At 50.2% G+C, this 18,850-nt stretch overlaps 3 protein-coding genes across 6 annotated transcripts in view; 2 read left to right on the plus strand and 1 right to left on the minus strand.

Annotated features, from left to right (window-relative positions):
- The window catches only part of LOC134428842 (peroxisomal acyl-coenzyme A oxidase 1-like), a 71,066-nt gene that overhangs the window by 20,094 nt on the left and 32,122 nt on the right, over positions 1–18,850 (minus strand). For 2 of the 3 annotated variants that reach the window (XM_063175843.1, XM_063175844.1), the window contains exon 1: positions 676–834. The exons of the other annotated variant lie outside the window; for it this stretch is intronic. In XM_063175843.1, the coding sequence (XP_063031913.1) occupies positions 676–790 (115 nt within the window). In that variant the 5' untranslated portion in view covers positions 791–834. Of the gene's footprint in view, positions 1–675; positions 835–18,850 lie in introns of those variants that run through there. 3 annotated transcript variants of the gene reach the window in all.
- On the plus strand, positions 968–5,178 carry TEN1 (TEN1 subunit of CST complex). 2 transcript variants are annotated; one of them, XM_063175890.1, is made up of 5 exons: positions 968–1,136; positions 2,318–2,482; positions 2,718–2,820; positions 2,940–3,097; positions 4,338–5,178. In XM_063175890.1, exons 3-5 carry the CDS (start codon positions 2,735–2,737, stop codon positions 4,475–4,477), a joined length of 384 nt encoding a protein of 127 aa, XP_063031960.1. In that variant the 5' UTR covers positions 968–1,136; positions 2,318–2,482; positions 2,718–2,734; the 3' UTR covers positions 4,478–5,178. The 2 variants fall into 2 exon arrangements, with proteins under 2 accessions (XP_063031960.1, XP_063031959.1); XM_063175889.1 differs by lacking the exon at positions 2,318–2,482.
- CDK3 (cyclin dependent kinase 3) lies at positions 6,620–10,701 on the plus strand. Its single transcript, XM_063175566.1, has 7 exons — positions 6,620–6,747; positions 7,650–7,727; positions 8,069–8,189; positions 8,682–8,852; positions 9,258–9,359; positions 9,979–10,182; positions 10,576–10,701. Exons 1-7 carry the CDS (start codon positions 6,620–6,622, stop codon positions 10,699–10,701), a joined length of 930 nt encoding a protein of 309 aa, XP_063031636.1.

Genomic DNA, 18,850 nt, shown 5'->3' on the forward strand with positions numbered 1-18,850 from the left:
AGCCCTGTGAACTCTGAACCCCACGCAGCTCCAGCAGAAGGGCAATAATAACAGGGGTTATTATTCCCCCTGCGCCAAGTGGAAAACAAGGTGCCCAGAGAGCACAGACTTTCTGTGTCCCCCCTTTGGCAGCGAAGTTTCACAACAACTCTGACAGTCCCAGCCCAGGGAAGAGCCTGGAAGTAGCTCATTAATCTCTCATAACCACATCGCGCCGGTTGACAAACAGATGACATTTGTACTGTTGGGCAAGAGCATGCTAGGAAGGAAAAAGGAGGGGACGGAGCCCATGGGAAGCCGCCCCTGAGACTCTGGAGGAAGGGGAAACAGAGCAGTAAAAGGACACCGCTCTATCAGGGCCACCCTATGCCCTTTCTGAGGAGAAGGGGGACCAGGGACGTAACGCAGCTCCTGTTCCTCTCTAACCTCCCCTTTACTGTCCCTGCACCTGCCAACCCTCTCCTCACAGCTTTCTCCCTTCCTTGGCGTCTCCCCTCTCCACAAAAGCTCCTCCACACCCTCTCCCGCCCCACGACCCCCTCACAACTCCGTGGCTCCTCACCCCGCTACCCCCGCCCTGTATCCCGCTCTCTCCGGGTCTCCCCACTCCGCATCCCCTCCGAGCCCTGACCGGGGCTGTCTCCCCCGGTGCCCGCGGCCCGGGCCCTCCCTCACCGATCTCCTTGCGGCGGCGGGTGCGCTCAGGGCCGCCGTCTAGGATGTGGGTGAGTAGCTCGGGCTGGAAGGTGGCGGCGGCGCGCTCCCTCCGCAGGTCCGCGTTCACCGACATCGCGGCGGCTGCGGCGGCGGCTGTGCCCGATCTCGATCTCAATCCCGGTCCCGATCCCGATCCCGAGTCCTTCCCGGCCCCCCTGCGCCGGCCCCGCCCCCGCGTGACGTCACTGCCGCGACGCCACGTGGTTCCCGAGCGCGCGGGCCGCTGCCGCGCCCGCCCTTCCCGCGGCGGCCATGGCGGAGCAGTGAGCGCGCGTTCGGCGTGTGGGGAGCGGTGCCTCGAATCGCGCTGTGTGTGCATGGAGCGGCTCTGGGAGAGCGCCCGGCATCGGCATGGAGTGGCTAATTAAATAAACAGCTCATTAAGTGCCGTTAGCGGGCTGCGTTTGTGCACGCGTTAGGTACGGTGTTGGGTAGTGCTGTGGATCTGTGCGTAAGGGGCTGCGCTTGGGGCTGGGCCTGCCTTAAGTCTCTCTGCAGGGTCCTGCAGTGGAGCTGCCGCATGCGTGGGTAGCACATTGGGTGGGCACGGGGTATGTGGTGATTGAGGTATGGCTTTTACAACCCAAGTGACTCCGTACGTTTAAAAGTGCATTAAATGCGCACTGAGTGCCTTGCATCCCTGGCTGATCCACCTTGCTGCACAGTGGGGTAGAGGAGCAAAACCTGAGCGGTACAGGACAGCCTTTGCCCTTGTGGAGGTGCAGAATTGCCGCTGCTGTTTGAATGTTAGGTGCGGCGGGGATGCACGGAGCTGCAGAGGGCCGGGAGGTGGGTGGGGACCCTGCCGGAGGGGTTTTCTGAGTGTCCGCAGCCTGGCATGGCACTGTGGGGCCGAGAGGGAGGCGTGTGCAGGCATGGGGTAAGCCATGCACACCGGGATCGCCCTGGTTTCCCCAGCCTCCCACAGAGTCCTCCGTGGGGCATTTTGCAAGGTTGCAACCCCGTGAGCAATGCATGGGGTGGGGAAGGGACCAGGCATTAAAGCTACAGCACGTGTGTCAGCTCAGTGTCCCCTCTGCTGAGTAGTCAGTGTTGGGGGTCCTTGAATGCCCAGCGATGGACCCGCTTGTGTGAGTGGCAGGAGTCCCTGCCTGGGCTGTGGTGCAGCTCTTGGGGTGCCCCACAGAGAGGAAAAAAGAAAAAACAAAAAAAAAAAAAAAAAAAAAAGAGAGAGAGAGAGAGAGAAAAGCAGTAAATGAGACATGGAAACATTCCAAACACAGGCAGCCTGCAAGGGAGATCAGAAGGAAAATTATGCCAAAATAAAACCACTTCAGGGCACAGCCAGGAGCCGGGCTATGGCATTGACTGGGCAGGGTTTGAACTTTGCTGAAGCTGCTTTGCATTCCTGCCTTTCTGTGTGCTCTGTGCTGTGGCTGTGACTTGCCTGTGCCAGCCCTGCTCCACCGCAGGCACTCCCAGGAGGTCCCACCTGAGCCTCTCCTTTGCATTAATCCTTCTCACTCCTTGCTGTCTGCTAGACCCTGCCAGACTTCTGATGAAACTCGGCTGGCTTGGATCCAGTTTATTGTTCTCCAGCTGCAGGATCTGACACTGCCAGCACTTTTTTATGTTGCAGTAAGGGAACAGGCTTGGGATCATTCCTGAAGTCTTGCTGCATAGTGCTCTGTCACCCCAGCAGCTGAGGCTATGCCACACTCTCTGAACTGCTCAGTCACCATTCTCCCCACTTCCTGAACCTTTCTCAACTCATCCATAGCCTGAGGGAGACCCAGAGGACCTGGTGAGCTGCCTGTAGTTCATGCTGGGTTTTGTGGGACTGTGCAGCTCCTCTTTGTGCCAAGATGCCTTGGGCTTGGCTCGTGCAGTGAGCTGCATTAGGACTCAGCAGGGAAGCTGTGAAGCTCTTGCAGCCCCCTGGATGGTGGAACCTGGACAAGGAAGGAATTGAAGGGCAGTAGCACAGTTTGGATCAGGTACTGGAGAAGCATGGAGTCAGAGCCTTTGCTTTACTGCAGGTCAGCTGTTGTGTGAGATGCTGCCAAGTGCTGGTGTCTATTACTTCCCGTGGGAGATCAACAGCTCAGTCCCCGAGGGGCAGACACTGAGGACATTTGGCAGGTGAGAAGGGTACCCTGCTCTCCTTGCAGGCCAGGCCTTTCCTTCACTGACTGAGCACCCCCTTTTTGGTTGTAATTGGATTTCTGCACAGCTGAGCTTCCCAAATTGATCATTCCCAGGTTATGCTGCTATGACCTGGCCCGGTCTGAAGCCATTCTCACCACGCAGCACAACTCGGCTCAGTACCAGGTCTGTGTTGACACCGAGTTTGTGGAGCCATTCCAAGCCCAAGTGGGATCTTCCTACATGGTCCTGGGAGAGGCTGAACACAGGGAAGGTAAATGCTCTGGGAACTGGTGCTCTTTGCTGCTCTTCATGGTACATCAGCTCTTTTGGGGCTCCCTGGGTCACTGAGGGCAGCCTGGACCAAGGCTCCTCTCGTGCAGCTCCTCCATCACACGTGTGATTCAAGGTAGGAGCAGCCTGTCTGTCCCAGCTGACCATGAGAAGAGCCACCCTTATCTTGGTGAAAATCTGGTCCTCTGGCACTGACTTTTTTAGAAACAGGAAGCGTTTCAGCCACATTGCTGGGCTTGTGAAACCTATGCTGAAAAGCCTTCTGGCATCACTGCCAGCCACCACACCGACTGTCTTCACCCCAAACACGGCAGATTGCAGCAATACCTCTTTGCAAGTGACTGGATTGGTCTTTGCCATCCTTGAAAGGCTCTAATAATATATTATCCCTGCCCTCAGACATGTGAGGAATGCAGGCAGACTGTGTCATGCAGGGCACCCTGTTGTCCTTTCCTGGGGTGCCCTGTGTTCCAGCTGCTTGGTGCTTTGCGTGGGGAGCTGATCTGAGCTGAGCCATGGGATGGTGAAGCAAATTCTTTGTTATCTTGGCCACAACTGATAAAAAGCATTCACATTCATGCCATAAAAGTCCTCAGTGGCATGTGGAAAGCCACATTTCATGTGGCCTCTGGAGAGTGACCTGCTAAGCCGCTGCTGCAAAATTCCTTTAGAAAATTGTTCTTTTGGTCATCCCAGCCTAGGAGAGAGTTGGCCCCATTTTGCAGGGGTGGAGGGGGAGCAGACTGAGATGGTGGCTGTGTCACCAAGGCTCTGTCACCAAGATTTGGCCCCTTCTGTGCAGCTCCATGTTGCCACACTTGAATGCCACCAATGAACTGTTGGTAGTAGCCAGCTTTGAGCCTCTTCTAAGCCCTCTTGTCTGCACAGGGGTGTTCAGAAATGACCTCAGACCCATCACTGCTGCTTTTCAGCCAGGGAAAACCAAAATGCATCCAGCCACAAAGCAGACAGATGGCAGGCACTGGCGCTGTTCCCCGGTGCAAGGGGAGTGCAGTGTTAGTCACCAGCATTTTGTAGCCATCAGGGCAGAGGGAAAGCACATCACTGAATTAAGCTGCTCCTGCTGCTCACATCAGTGGCAGCATGCAGCCAGACTGGTCTCCTGAAGTTCTCAGGCTATGATTATTTGCCCAGCTTGAGTCATAATGTTGCCCGAGGGAACTCGCTGTCTCCAAGCTGCTCTGTTTTCCTTTCTCCAGAAACTTCCAGTCCTGTGGTAAAAGCACGAATCTTGACCTGCGTGGAAGGGATGAACGTGGCCCTGCTGGAACAAGCCATACAGGAGCAGAGGAAATACTTCAAAGAGAGGCAGGAGCAGAGGGAAAGCAGCACATCCTGACAGCACCTCTGAGACCAGCCACACGCTGGTCCTTGCACTGCCATTTGCAACAAATATGTTAAAAGTCAATTAGGAAGTGTGTTTGCTGTGGCAAACAGCAAAGTCACTGAGCAGGGGAAAAATTGAAGACTGAGTCAATGTGTGTGACTGTGGGCTGTCCATTCCTGCCCCAGGTGTCATGACTGAAAATAGCTCTGGGAAGCAGGTTTGTTGTTTGCTTGAGAGGGTGGTTAAGGAAAGGGAACACTTGGTTTACACTGCTTCTTTCATAATGCACGACATGAAGGAGTCAGAAGCTCTGAATCTGGAGTTCAGCAGCTCACCTTTGGCAGATGGGGGAAAGGGCATTAGCACAAAGTTCATTAGCCCTGCCTGGCTGCGGGCCCATGAGTGCCTGTGTTGGGGTACCCTGACTCAGCTGCCACACAGGAGCATTCCTGGCAAAACACTCACCCATCTGCACTGACCAAAGAAACAAGATGAACAAAGAGTCACTATTTTCAGTAGCACCTGCCTCTTCAGGTAGGAAGAGCTAGTATCTAAGGGGAGGATTAATTTTAATTCTAAAATAAATATTTGCAGTAGCCTGAGTACTTGACTTTCTTCCTTGACACAACTAAGTTTAAGAGACCTTAAATCACTATTTTTGAAGTATCTAAAGATTTTGATTTAGATTTTCCTAAATAAAGATGAAAAAAGAAGGCAGCCTGTCTTTTATTGATTAAATCCCTCTTTCTTGCCAAGTCAGGTGTGTTAGGCCCTGCAGAAACCCTATAGATGATGTAAGAAAATTCAGTTTTCATCCTCCTAAGTACTGGGTGCGTATGGAAGTGGCTGATTTTTAAAAAGTTGCGAGAAAAGGAGATGAAATTACATCAGAGCCACTCTGGTGTAAGAACATAATGCCAGGCCCACACAGCTGTATTAAACCCTTGACAAAAGGACAGAACATTGCTAATGTCACATGAGAATCAAATGTTTGTGCAAGGGAGAGAAGACTCTCCTGTACTGTGGAAATCCCCAAATTTGGATTGAGCTGTGCCTGTGGCTTGCAGTGGAATGTAGCCATCTCCAGCCTTTTGTGTTTGCACTCAAAGATTTTGAGCCACTGGCTCAGCAATGGGTTAAATCAGCCCTTTTTTAGATCACCTAAAAGTTGGAGTCTTCCCTGTGGACCCACACAGCTGCAATGTCCATGCCCACCCAGAGCTATGGAGCCCTCAGGTCCTCCAGATGAAATTCCCTTTGCCTCTGCCTTTCCTGGTGCCACAATGCATAAGATTATTTTAATCTCATCTTCTGCCAGCTATCAAGTCAATGATTAATTCTCCCTCAAGGACATCTTCCAAAAGGCTGACTGAGCAGCACAACCCATGTTGGGGAGGTTCAAGGGACAATTGTGCAAGACAAAATAAAAAGGGAAAAAAAGGACAAAAAACAAACAAAAAAACCTCCACACACAACATAAAAAAACTCCAAAAAAACAAACAATAAAAATCCCCCCAAAAATCCCCAACAAAAAACTACAAACCAAACCAAAAAACTCACAACCAAAAAGCCACCAAAAAACCACCAAACCCAAAAAAACCCAAACCAAAAACGCCCTTTCACCCCCCCAAACCAACCAAACAATAAAAAGGACATTTCTGCTGGATGTTTGCCCTCAGCATGTCCCAGCAAGCCATAATTACGAACCCAATTATTCCACCGATGCCCAGCACTGTGCAGATGGAGCGGGAGAGCTTCCCCGGGCCCTGTGCAGTTCATGCTGCTTTTCCTGAGGCCCCAAAGTACATCTTTACATCAATTTTCCTCAATTTTTGGCTGTAGCCAGCACACTGCACAACGTGGGCAGCAGAACAACCAGCTCTGGGCGGCTTCTGTGTAGCTCTGTCCACCTGAAGCTCCTCAGAGCCCACCAGGCCGCCCTGCCCACCCACAGCTGCCCCAGGCAGGTCCCTGAGGGCTCCTCAAGGCTGAGGGAGCACCAAGGTGGGACCCAGACCCCGGCAGCACCTCAGGGAACACCCGGAGGGCTCAAACGCTTTCCCCACATTCCCCTTTTTGTTTCCCGCTTTTTTCCCTCCCCTCAGAGTGCGGTGCCGGCCGCCGCCAGTGCCGTCACCAGGCCGAGGCAGCGCCATGGAGGCCATCCAGGCGTCGTTCCAGAAGGTGGAGAAGATTGGGGAGGGCACCTATGGCGTGGTGTACAAGGCTCGCAACAAGCGCACGGGGCAGCTGGTGGCCCTCAAGAAGATCCGCCTGGACGCGTGAGTGGGGCAAAGCCCTGGGCCTGCCATGGTGCCAGGCCTGTGCCCAGTATGGTGTGAGAGGCACAGAAAAGACTCACATGAGGGGAAAAATGGTGTCTCTAGGATTAAAATAATCTTGTGTACTGTGGCACCAGGAAAGGCAGAGCCAAAGGGAGTGTTGTCTGGAGGGCTTGGGGGCTCTGTGTCTCATGGGCATTGCAGCTGTGTGGGTCCACAGTGAAGACCCCAACTTTTAGGTGATCTAAAAAAGGGCTGATTTAACCCTTTGCTGGGCCAGCAGCTCAAAATCTTTGAGTATGAGTGTTTAGGGCCTGACCTGGCACCACTTGGCCCCGGGTCCACAGCACAGGGCAGGAGGAAGAAGCTGCCATGTTGTGAGGTAATATCTCCCTCAGGGCTGTGCTGTGGGGATCAGGCAGGGTCAGCCTTGGACCTTCAGGGTGGGACTGAGCAGGTAAAAGGTTATTTCTGTTCCCCTGGGTCATCCCTGAGCTGTATGCACAGTGAGGGGGGTCTGCCTGGACTGGGAGCCAATATGCCCCCCACAGTGGCCCCTCAGTATGGGAGAGGTGGCTGCCTGAGGGGTGAAGAGCTTTCATTTCACCCCCCACCTCCAAAAAGTAAGACCTAGGTAATTAATACATTATTGCTTCTCTAAATGCACCCTTAGATGCTTCCAAAGAAGCTGGCCCAAGGCTTGCATGTCTAGGTCATCCCCTCCCTCTCCTTGCCCACACCTCCATTTCCTCTGCCTCACCCCAGCCCACCCCAGTCACTGCTGCACCCCAAACTCAAATGCTCCCTTGGGGTACAGTGGAAGAAGGAAGGGACACAGAGCCCCACTGGTCTGTGGGATCCCCGTGGGTTATGGGGTGCAGTACAGCCTGTCTCTGCCACAGGGAGTCAGAGGGTGTCCCCAGCACTGCAATCCGAGAAATCTCACTGCTGAAGGAGCTGAAGCACCCGAACATAGTCAGGTAAGACCTGGATGCACCCTCTCCACCAGCTCATCCATGAGCTCCTGCTCTGGAAGCAGGCAGCAAGGGTTTTTTTCTGTCATTCCCCAGCTGTATAGCAGGACCAAAATGCACAGGAAAATGCAGGAATCCCTTAAACTTCCCTGGCTTTCAGCAATACCTCATGGGTCTGCCACTTCACCAACACACTGCTGCTGCCCCATACAAGATTCTGCCCTTAAACTGCCCCTCTCTTCTTCAAAGGACCAGCAGAGCAGAGGCATGCATGGGAGGAGGGATGTTTGGGTATTTGCAGAGGTTTGGAGCAGATATTGAAGGTAGAGCCTGTACTTCTTTTACAGGCTCCTGGATGTCATACACAGCCAGAAGAAGCTCTATATGGTGTTTGAATATCTGAATCAGGACCTGAAGAAGTACATGGACTCATGCCAAGCTGGAGAGCTTCCTTTAAGCTTGGTCAAGGTACAGAGTGGAAGGAATGCCAACAGGCAGGGCAGACAGCATGTCCCTGCTGCCTTCTGCTGGGCAGAGCCATCTCAGAGCTGCTTAGGCTGTGCCTGGAAATGATTCCTCAGCCTCCCAGATCTCAAATACTTCAGCTGGGAAACCCTCATGGCACTATTGCTCAGAAATGTTTATTTCCCAGCAGTTTCCAGGCTCTCCAGCCTATCCTGCTGCAGAACAAAGGAGGGATCTGTTGCTAATTGCCTTTGTAGAGAGTAATGGGTGGGTGGAAGAGAAAAACAGTGCCTGGACCAGAGTCTCTCTGTCCCCACGTGGTGTGGCAGCAGTTTGTGTGCATTGCTGAGTAGTTTATGGGAACCTGATGTTGCACTGTAACAAGGGCTTTCTTCTCATTCAGATCTATAAGAGATCCATAGTGCATTGGTTCACACAATCCAGAGTTCAAAGTGTTTTCATCATGGCCTTATCTGAAATCTCTTCTCTCCTCAGAACTACCTTTTCCAGCTGCTGCAGGGTGTGAGCTTCTGCCACTCGCACAGGGTCATCCACAGGGACTTGAAGCCACAGAACTTGCTCATTAACGAAGCAGGAGCAATCAAGCTGGCTGATTTTGGACTGGCAAGAGCTTTCGGGGTCCCCCTACGCACGTACACTCATGAGGTAGTGTTGAGGCTCCCTGAGTGGGGTACAAACCCACAGTGGGTGAACAGGAGCAGCACAAGTTGCTCATCCATAACAGAGGCATAGCCATGGAATGTGCTCTTAACCTGCAGCTAAGGGACCTCCATGTCCCCACAAGGTGTGCTGACTGTCTACTGGAGCCAGGCTGCCAGCTGGGCTCCCACCTTCTCTCCACGGGGTACACTTAATTTGTTCCAGAGTGTGTAATTGAAGAATGTTCTGTTAATCCCAACCTTGCAGGCACTAAAGTGTCTGTAAATTCAGCAAGGCCTTAGCATGCTCTGATTTGTACAGTCACTGCACTACAGCTGAGAAAGGAGGGTCCCACCCCTCTGGTTTCATCCAGGGAAAGCAGACACAGTTTGTTTGTGGGTTCCTTTCCAGGTGGTGACTCTGTGGTACCGAGCCCCTGAGATACTGCTGGGATGCAGATACTACTCAACCCCTGTGGATATCTGGAGCATTGGCTGCATCTTTGCAGAAATGGTAGGATGGGTTTAAATAATCTCTTTCATGAGCCAGAGGAGGCAGCTGCAGTGGGAAGGAAGGATGAAATACAGAACATCTGGGATACTGTCCTGGGTTTGCTTTATGGAAAGTCCACCCTAAGGGTTAGCTGATCCTTATCTCAGAAGGAAATCTACCACCCTGGGGGCCTGGCAGAAGTTCCAAGTACACTGGAACATGATGCCTCTCCTTGCAAAAGGGGTAACTTCAGCCTTACTGTTGCAGCATTTTGACCCTGGGAGGAGATGACTCTTCCAGATGTCCCCATGGTGGGCTGCAGAGAACAAGCACTCTCGTGGCATGACAGAATGGATCTCCTAGGGATCCATACTCCCCTTGGAAGAGCTGTGGTTAGCCCTGCAGTATAATAGCACTTTTTCCCAAAGTCCCTGAGCTGCAGAGCAGGGAGGAGGGAGCTGGCCAAGAGTGGGAGCAAGCAGTCAGGCATCTGTGATGTTCCCAGTCACTGCATTGCAACTGCCCTGGTCTGTGCAGGTGTTTGCACCTGCTGGGACAGAGGGCTGCTTGCAGCAGGAAATAGGGCACACAGCTGATGGAAAGGTGGGAACTGGCCTTTTCTTTTCTTTTCTTCCCCCAGATGACCAGGAAGGCCCTGTTTCCAGGGGACTCTGAGATCGATCAGCTCTTCCAGATCTTCCGCACCCTGGGCACTCCCACCGAGGTGACCTGGCCTGGTGTCACCCAGCTCCCTGACTACAAGGGCAGCTTCCCCCGGTGGCCAAGGAAGGAGATGAAGGACATCGTCCCAAACTTAGATCGAGATGGGAGAGACTTACTGACGGTGAGTGAGGGCTCAGAACAGGGCCTGGGGATAGACAGGATGTTTTCAAACTGGGTAAGGAATAGGGATGTTTGAGATTTCATTATCTGGAAGTGCAGCTGATCTGGGTTGAATGCTCACCTCTGACATTGCAGCAGCACCAAATCATGGAACAGAGCTCAGGCTTACTCTAAAGAAAGTCTGTCATTGCACGTTCCTCTGGGAACCACTGCACTGGGAGTCAAGGAACTCTTCTTACACAATCCCCAGAGTAACTTCAGTTGTGGGTGACTCCTGGAGCCCAGAGAAGGAAAAAGGCAGGACCAACATCAGCAACTGGGCCCAGCTGTGTGCAGGTGCAATCACTCACCCAGTTTTTAAAATCCTAAATCTGCTGGGTTTTTCTCTTGGCAGCAGTTGCTCCTGTATGATCCCAGCAAGCGCATCTCAGCCAAAGCAGCCCTCAGCCACCAGTACTTCCTCTGCAGAAACTCTGGGAGCCCTGAGCAGCGACCTGTGCTGCGGAGAGACTGCAGATGAGAGGACACAGCTCTCCCCAAGCTCTTGCACCTCCAGGTGGCCCTGCAGATGTGGTCTGGGGCACTTAGCAGGGGCCTGGCTGGAACCCAGGGTCCTGCTTCTCCTGAGGAGCCTGCAAGGGGATGTTCTTGGCATTTAGAGACTTTCAGTCTGTTGCTGGGGGAAGGTTTGGGTTACAGCCAGGAGAGCTGTTTTGAAGAGGTCATGTGCAAAAGGTGGGGGTAATTTATCAGTATAAACCACTGAAATATAGAGAAGAGGGCATTTCTCTGAGGTTTGTCTTTCCACTAGTAAGCTAAGGTGACACACAGTGATTTCTATCCCCAGCTCTGTTGGTGGCAGTTGCTGGCACCAGGGAAGGGGGACACTTCTCTGCTCAGCCCTTTGCTGCTGTTATCAGCCAGGCTTCTCAGCACTGGACAAGCTGTTTAGTCTGAGCTCTTTAACACAGCTGATATCCTGCTCTTTCACAAGCTGAAGAACACTCTCAGGTGTCAGTTTGTGCCTTAGCTGTGACCAGGAGGCCAGAGGATCCAGTTAGCATAAAGCAGATCCACTTAGGATAAAGCACTTGCTGCATATGACTGGAAACAGGGAGCAGCTAAAACACTGGCTATCCATCATTCCAGATGTAATACTGTTTCCTTTGCTTTATTGCCTTGGAAATGTTTTTGCTGTTCAAATGTTTGGGGGATTGTCTCTGACTCTTGGTGTGGTGTTGACATCCTCATTTCTTTTTCTTCAGTATAAAATAAATACTTGTCATTTGTTCAGAAACCTTGGTGTTCATTGTTTGGCAAAGCCCATCTGGCTGATAATGCAGGACGGCCTGGCTGGTCCCTTTTTCCACAGAGCCTTTCTCCCTTCCTCATGTCCTGCACTCTTTCTTTTATCTTTTCCAGCCCAAATCCTTGGCAGATGCAGAGATGTGCTCTCAGTCCTGTCATGGAACTGGTACCAAAAGCGTTAATCCAATTTCTGCTGTGCCTGTGTACTTTTAGCAAAGAAACAGGGCATGCAGGAGCTGCTTTCTCATCAAGGACAGAAGGAAGATAAGGGGAAGACATCTGCCTTAGGAATGCAGCTATAGCCAAAACAAGATTATAGAAAAAAACTGAACCTGGGAACATGGGGAAAGTTTTATGGTAATGAACAATTATAATACCCACGCAGTGACTGTATATAAGCAATGAACTTGCAGTGAATGGTGTGCACGCCAGGTGGAGCTTATCCCCCGTGCGCCAGGCCTCTGATAACTTCTTAACACTACTTGGGTGTTAAGGGGTTTTATTTTACCCACTTTTTGGTGAATTCTGGTGACAGTTATTGGCCACCCAGGTAGGAGCTCACCTCTGAGCCTCGACGGATCTGCAGTCGACGGATCTCCAGCCGGCACCGAGGGGTTCTCGGGGAGAGCCTCGGCCTCAGACCGTCAGGGGCTCGAGGCAAGATCCCTGCGGTGAGTGAAGGCATCGTTTAAATTGTTTATCTTGGGGTGATTGACGAGGGGTACGAATCCCCTCACAGAGTTACTGGTGAGGGGTCTGAGTCACCCAACAGGGGTCAAGTCCCTGGGAAAGCTCACCATCCAGGGTTTTGAGCCCCCAGGGCTACTGGGGCTTCCAGTCCCTCAGGACTAGGGGGTTCCAGTTCCCTCCGAGGGGGTCCCCTGGAGCAGGAAACTTAAAGCACTGGTGTAGCTGGCCGAGGAGAAAAAAAAAAGCCAGGCTCGTAACACCGGAGCCAAAGCATTGCTGTACTTGCTTTTGTGGTGGCGTTTGCTTCGATACTCTGAATTCTTTTTGGTCTCTGGCAGTGTGCGTGTGTGTGTGTGTTGATTTCAGTTTGCCGGCCTGTAAGATCAACACTGGGACGTCCGTGATACAAAGCTCGTTAAGGAAGAGTGTTGAAACTTAACTGACTGTTGGCGTTTCGAAGCATTCGGGGTGTGCTCTCGGTTATTGATTTGTTTTCTGTGCGCGCCGCTGAAATCGCATTTGTGGACGCCAAGCGCCCTCTCGTGCCAGTGCACCCCGGATTCCCGGGCGGGCAGGGGCACCCCCAGCTGCAGCTCAGCCGTTCCCCCGCCGGGATCTTGGCTCGGGCAGGAGGAGCAGAAGAGAAGAAACCCAGCAGACTCGCAGCACAGCAGCCCTGCCCCGGCCCGGCCCGGCGGGTTCTCGCCTGCTCCAGCGCCAGCCGCCTGGGCAGCATCACCCGCCCGCTGCAGCCCAGAACCAGCCGGGGACTGCCCGCACCCAGGTAATCGTTGTGCTCGCTTTCCAGCCGCTGTTATATCCTTGTATCATTGAGTATGGGGGCGGTCTGTTCTAAAACTAGAGTGGGAAATGAGATCCCGAATTCTCCATTGCAATGTGTATTGAACCGCTGGGAAAAGATAGGGGGAGGCTCGCTACTGAAATCCAAACTAATCCAATACTGTAACCACTGGTGGCCGCTGTATAAACTGGACAATGAGGCGAAGTGGCCGGAGAACGGCACCTTAGATTATCACACCATGTTACAGCTGAGGCTGTTTTGTAGAAGAGAGGAGAAGTGGAGTGAGATGCCTTATGTAGATCTGTTCTTTACTTTAAGAGACCATCTGGAATTGCAAAGGGGGTGCCTGCCCAGCCTGTCAAACCCTCTCATGCTAGCTTTTGGAAAGGAAGGGGAAAAGGATAGGAGATCAAAGCAACATTGCTCCTCTTGTAGTATTGGGCACCACTGTTTGAAATGCCACTGCCGATGGGAGGAGAATGATGTAGAAATGATAGAGGCACCAGGTGCAGGAGACAGGGGCGTAGAGAATTGGGGTGTGCCTGATAAGGGGGAAGCACAAGGAGGGGAGGAGCAGTCAGGGGAGAGGCAGGAGTTAATTTCAAGTCCAGTGGTGGGGAGAACCCAGGGTGAGCAGGAGGTGAGAACACAAGAGGTAGGGGAGCAAGCGGTGAGAAAGCAGGAGGGAGGGGAGCAGGGAGGGAGAAAAAAGGAGGTAAAGGAGCAGGGGGTGAGAAAGCAGGAGGGAGGGGAGCAGGGGGTAAGAAAGCAGGAGGTAAAGGAGCAAGGGGTGAGAAAGCAGGAGGGAGGGGAGCAGGGAGGGAGAAAAAAGGAGATAGGGGAGCAGAGGGTGAGAAAGCAGGACAAAGGGGAGCAGGGAGTGAGAAAGCAGGAGGGAGAGGAGCAGAGGGTGAGAAAGATGGAAGGAGGGGAGCAGGGGGTGAGAAAGCAGGATGGAGGGGAGCAGGGTGTGAGAAAGCTGCAGGTAGGGGAGCAGGGTGTGAGAAACCAGGAGGGACAGGAGCAGGGCATGAGAAAGCTGGAAGGAGGGGAGCAGGGGGTGAGAAAGCTGGAGATAGGGGAGCAGGAGGTGAGAAAGCAGGAGGGGGATAAGCAGGAGGCCATAGCTCAGCTCTGGACAGGGCTGGGGTCTCACACCCTGGTAGTGGTGAAAGTGCCTTTCTCCCCAGTCGATCTCGAGGCATGGATGAGACTGGCAGGGCCCTACAGAGAAGATCCAGAGAGAGTATCTAGAGTATTTGAAACCATTCTCAAGACCCAGAACCCAGACTGGGGGGTTATACAAGTTCTATTAGATACTCTATTAGACTCCACAGAAAGAGAGATGGTACTCAAGACTGCTAGGAAAGAGGTGGACAGGATAGGTACAGCAGGTGCATTACCAGGAACTGTGGAGGAGCATTTTCCCTCCCAGGACCCCCACTGGAACCCTTACACAAAGGAGGGGAGGGTTTTTCTGGGACAGTATCAACAATGGATATTATTTGGCTTTAGACATGCGATGCCAAAGGCAATCAATTGGTCTAAACTTTATGAGGTGAAACAAGAACCACACGAGACTCCAACTGCATTTGTGGAACGCCTAAGGGCAACTGCCAGGAGATACACTAATATTGATCCAGAAAAACCAGAGGAAGCTGTACAGCTGACTTCCATCTTCATAGGGAACTCAGCACCGGATATTAGAAAGAAGTTACAAAAGCTGGAGGGAGCAGAGTCTCGTGACCTGGGAGAACTATTACAAGTGGCCTGGATAGCTTTTAATAACAGGGGAGAAGAGGAAGAAACCAAGATCCGGGGGAGAGAAAAGGAGAAGGAGCAGAAAGAAAAGAGACGCAAAATTGAGTGGGAGGAGAGAAAAAAGAAATGGGAAATGGAAAGGGAGGGGAGAGAAAAGAAACGGGAGGTGGAAAGGAAAAAACCAGAAAGACGCAGGGATGCAATGCTGAGCGCAGCCCTGCAAAGGGCGCTGTTCAAGCGCAGGACGGAGCGCGGCTCTGCCCGCGGGGCGCTGCAGCCGAACCAGTGCGCGTACTGCAGGGAGCTGGGGCACTGGAAACGGGAATGCCCCAAAAACCTGAAACGGCACAAGCTCCCCCAGCTGACCCTCCATCAGGAATGACGGGAACCGCCGAGAGAGCTCCAGCTGAGCCCCTGGTTACGACAGAGCTGGGGGAAAGAGAAAACTGACTTTCTAAGAGTTTATTTATATTTAAACTATATATATTGACTTATATATATACTGACTTTCTTATATTATATTATATTATATTATATTATATTATATTATATTATATTATATTATATTATATTATATTATATTATATTATATTATATTATATTATATTATATTATATTATATTATATTATATTATATTATATTATATTATATTATATTATATTACATTATATAATATTACATTACATTATATTACATTACATTATATTACATTACATTATATTACATTACATTATATTACATTACATTATATTCCATTACATTACATTATATTCCATTACATTACATTCGATTCCATTCCATTATATTCCATTCCATTCCATTATATTCCATTCCATTCCATTCCATTCCATTCCATTCCATTATATTCCATTCCGTTCCATTCCGTTCCATTCCATTCCATTCCGTTTATGACATTATAAATACTTATTTGGTATTAAATGCAAATCATGGAAAATTAAACCAAGAAACTGTAAATGTTTTTGGTGCAACAGGGAAAAAGAAAAACAAACATTCTTTAACCCTGTTAAATTTAAATTTGGCAAATGGTGGATGACACACCAATTTTTATATATGCCTGAATGTCCAGTTCCTCTGTTAGGAGACCTGATAAGTAAATTGGAGGCAGATTTTGTTTAAACATGGAGAAATACAATTATTGGTGCTCAAGACTAAAGCCATCGAGGCAAGGACTTTTGTGTTACAAGGAACACTGGAACCAGACAATTCTGGAGGAATACCAGAAATAACAGAAAATGCAGTAAACTCTTAACTTGGACCAGTAGAACTCCAGGCCATTCCCAACAAGCTCAGCCTGTAAGTGTTACCCTGAAACCTGGATGAAAATCAGTAAAGCAGAAACAATATCCTTTAAAGTTAGTATCCAGAGGGGAATCAAGAGACTAATAGAAAATTTAGGGGAATTTGGATTATTGATAGAATGTCAGGGCACTCTGATTTTGCCAGTTAAAAAGTCAGGGATGAAGACACGGGTTGGTACAGGACCTATGAGCAATAAATCAAATATTCCAGGATATCCACCCTGTTCTAGCCAGTCCCTTTACCTTATCAACATCCCTTACAGAGTATCACCAATGGTTTACAGTAATAGGTTTGAAGGATGCCTTCTTTTGCACACCTCTTGGTAAGCAAAGCCAGGGCATTTTTGCCTTTGAATGGGAAAATCTTCAAACTGGTGGGAAGACTCAACTTACCTGGATTGTGTCACCACAAAGATTTAGAAATAATCCAACAATTTTTGGGAGCCAACTGGCTAAAGAATTAGACACCTGGAAAAAGGAGAACCCTGAAGGGTCCTGCAGTATGTTGGTGATATCTTACTAATGAAAAGTGCATGGAATTGACTATCAGTCTTCTAAATTTCCTAGGCCAAGGAGGTTACAAAGTATTTTGGGAAAAAGCTCAAATCATGAGATTTTTTTTACCTAGGGCTTGAAATAATACCAGGACAGTGGAAATTGGGAATGGACAGAAAAGAGGCCATCTGCTGAGTACCCCAACCTGCAATTGCCTGAGATTTAACAGCATTCTTGGCTGTGGCTGGATGGTGAAGATTGTGGGTTTTAAATTATGGGCTTTTGGTCAAATCATTGAGCTTTTAAAGGAGGCCCCCAAAGGACTTTTAATTTGGGCTCCTGAGGGTGAACATTTGTTCTGTCACCTGAAGATGGCCCTGATGTCTGCACCCACCTTAGGACTTCCAGACTTAACAAAGCCCTTTGAGCTTTTTGGGCAGGAATGGCAGCACCTCATCCTCAGAGTTCTGGCTCAGAAGGTGGGAGACTTCCTGTGGGGTGCTTTTCAAAACAGCTGGACAAGGTCAGCCAGGGATGGCCCCGATGCCTGCGAGCTGTGGCTGTCACTGTTCTCCTCATCCAAGAGGCCAGGATATTGACTTTGGGACAAAAGATAGCAGTGCACACTTCACACACCATAACCACTGTGTTTGCCAAAAAAGGGAACACTGGCTTTCCCCAAGGCACATGCTGAAATATCAGAGTGTTCTAGTGGAGCAAGAAGATGTGGAGTTGAAAGTAACCGCAGTGGTAAATCCAGCCCAAGTCCTGAACATCCCAAAGCAAGGAGAAGAGCAACTGACCCTCCATTACCCACACACTATTGAGCAAGTTCACGTAAGCTGACCAGACCTACAAGATGCACCAAGTGAAGATCCAGAATTCTTTGCAGAAGGAGGTGGCTTGGTGCAAGATGAAAAATAAAAAGCTGGCTATGCCATAGTGGCACCAGCCAAGGTGATAGAAGCTGCACCACTGCCCATGGACACCTCAGCACAGCAGGCAGAGCTCAGTGCTGTGAAGAGCCCTGGAATTGGCAGCAGGAGGAAGAGTAAACATATGGACTGACTCAAAATGTGCTTTTAGAGTTGTTCATGCCCATGGAACCATATGGAAGGAAAGAGGCCTATTAACAGCACAGGGATCTCTGATCAATATACACAAGAGATATTGTCCTTCCCTGATGCCACCCAGTTGCCCAGAGAAATATCTGTACTACACTGCAGGGCACACCAGCATGGGGATTCCCAAATTCTTGTAGGAAACAGATTTGCAGATAAATCTGCACAAGAGGTTGCACAACAAGGCATCCTGGCATTAGTACCTAAGAAAACTGTTTCACTCCCAGGAGTATAGCCAGGCAGATTTAAAATTAGCAACTTACCTAAAAGCCCAGAATAGAGAGGGTGGATGGCTGATAACTCCCAAAAACCAGATCATAGTCTCACCCCAAGTGATATTGCAAATTGTCAAGGACAAATACCAGCAAACCCACTGGGGAATCAGTGCTATGGTGACTGGTCCAAGGACTCTGATACCAGTGTCCCTAAGACAAAAGGTGTCAAGTCTGTTACAGAAAAGTACCTGATATATCTTAAAAATAATTCTTTGATTTCAAAAGGACTGCCTCCATGGATCACTAACAGAGGAAACACCCTCAGGGATTACTGGCAAATTGTTTTTCCTGAACTGCCACACCAACAACAATACTGGTATCTCCTGGTATTATTCATTGGACACCTTTTCCAGGTGGCCAGAAGTTTTCCCCTGCTGCACCAAGGCCAGGAAGGTCACCAAGGTGTTCCTCAAAGAGATCATACCCTGGTCAGGAGTTCCTATTGGGATGTCACTGATAGGGGCCCCCATTTTATATTGGAAGTGTTACAGCAACTTGGTAAGCAGTTGGGTAAGAGTTGGGATTTACATGCTCCATGGGGACAGCAATCTAGCAGAAGTGTTGAGTGAAAGATTCAAACTTTAAAGAGGCAGATTGGCAAAATGTGTCAGGAGGTTTTCTTAAAATGGCCACAGGCTTGCTGTGAGTTAGAGTACAGCCCCACACTAACCTGAAGGTGAGCCTATATGAACTGATGTTTGGGAGATCATGTTCTGCTGCAGCTTTCTCTGGATCTGAGGAACAAATTTGGATTTGGGAAAGAGAACAATATTTAATTTTATTAGGGAATTTTATTAGGGAAACCCTTGAATGAACAAAAAAGGTTTGTCACTCTCTCAGAACCTCTTACCCTAGACACCCCAGTTCACTCATTTCAGCCTGGGGATCACATACCCA

Source organism: Melospiza melodia, chromosome 24, assembly GCF_035770615.1.
Source record: "Melospiza melodia melodia isolate bMelMel2 chromosome 24, bMelMel2.pri, whole genome shotgun sequence".
Taxonomy (NCBI): Eukaryota; Metazoa; Chordata; class Aves; order Passeriformes; family Passerellidae; genus Melospiza; species Melospiza melodia.

What these genes read in the sequence shown, in the direction of transcription:
- CDK3 (XM_063175566.1), top strand. Translation starts at nt 6,620, where the DNA reads ATGGAGGCCATCCAGGCGTCGTTCCAGAAGGTGGAGAAGATTGGGGAG. An exon ending in TTCCTTTAAGCTTGGTCAAG is followed by an intron (nt 8,190 to 8,681) that starts GTACAGAGTGGA and finishes TTCTCTCCTCAG; the next exon opens with AACTACCTTTTCCAGCTGCT. An exon ending in ATGGGAGAGACTTACTGACG is followed by an intron (nt 10,183 to 10,575) that starts GTGAGTGAGGGC and finishes TTCTCTTGGCAG; the next exon opens with CAGTTGCTCCTGTATGATCC.
- TEN1 (XM_063175890.1), top strand. Translation starts at nt 2,735, where the DNA reads ATGCTGCCAAGTGCTGGTGTCTATTACTTCCCGTGGGAGATCAACAGC. An exon ending in ACACTGAGGACATTTGGCAG is followed by an intron (nt 2,821 to 2,939) that starts GTGAGAAGGGTA and finishes GATCATTCCCAG; the next exon opens with GTTATGCTGCTATGACCTGG. An exon ending in AGAGGCTGAACACAGGGAAG is followed by an intron (nt 3,098 to 4,337) that starts GTAAATGCTCTG and finishes TCCTTTCTCCAG; the next exon opens with AAACTTCCAGTCCTGTGGTA.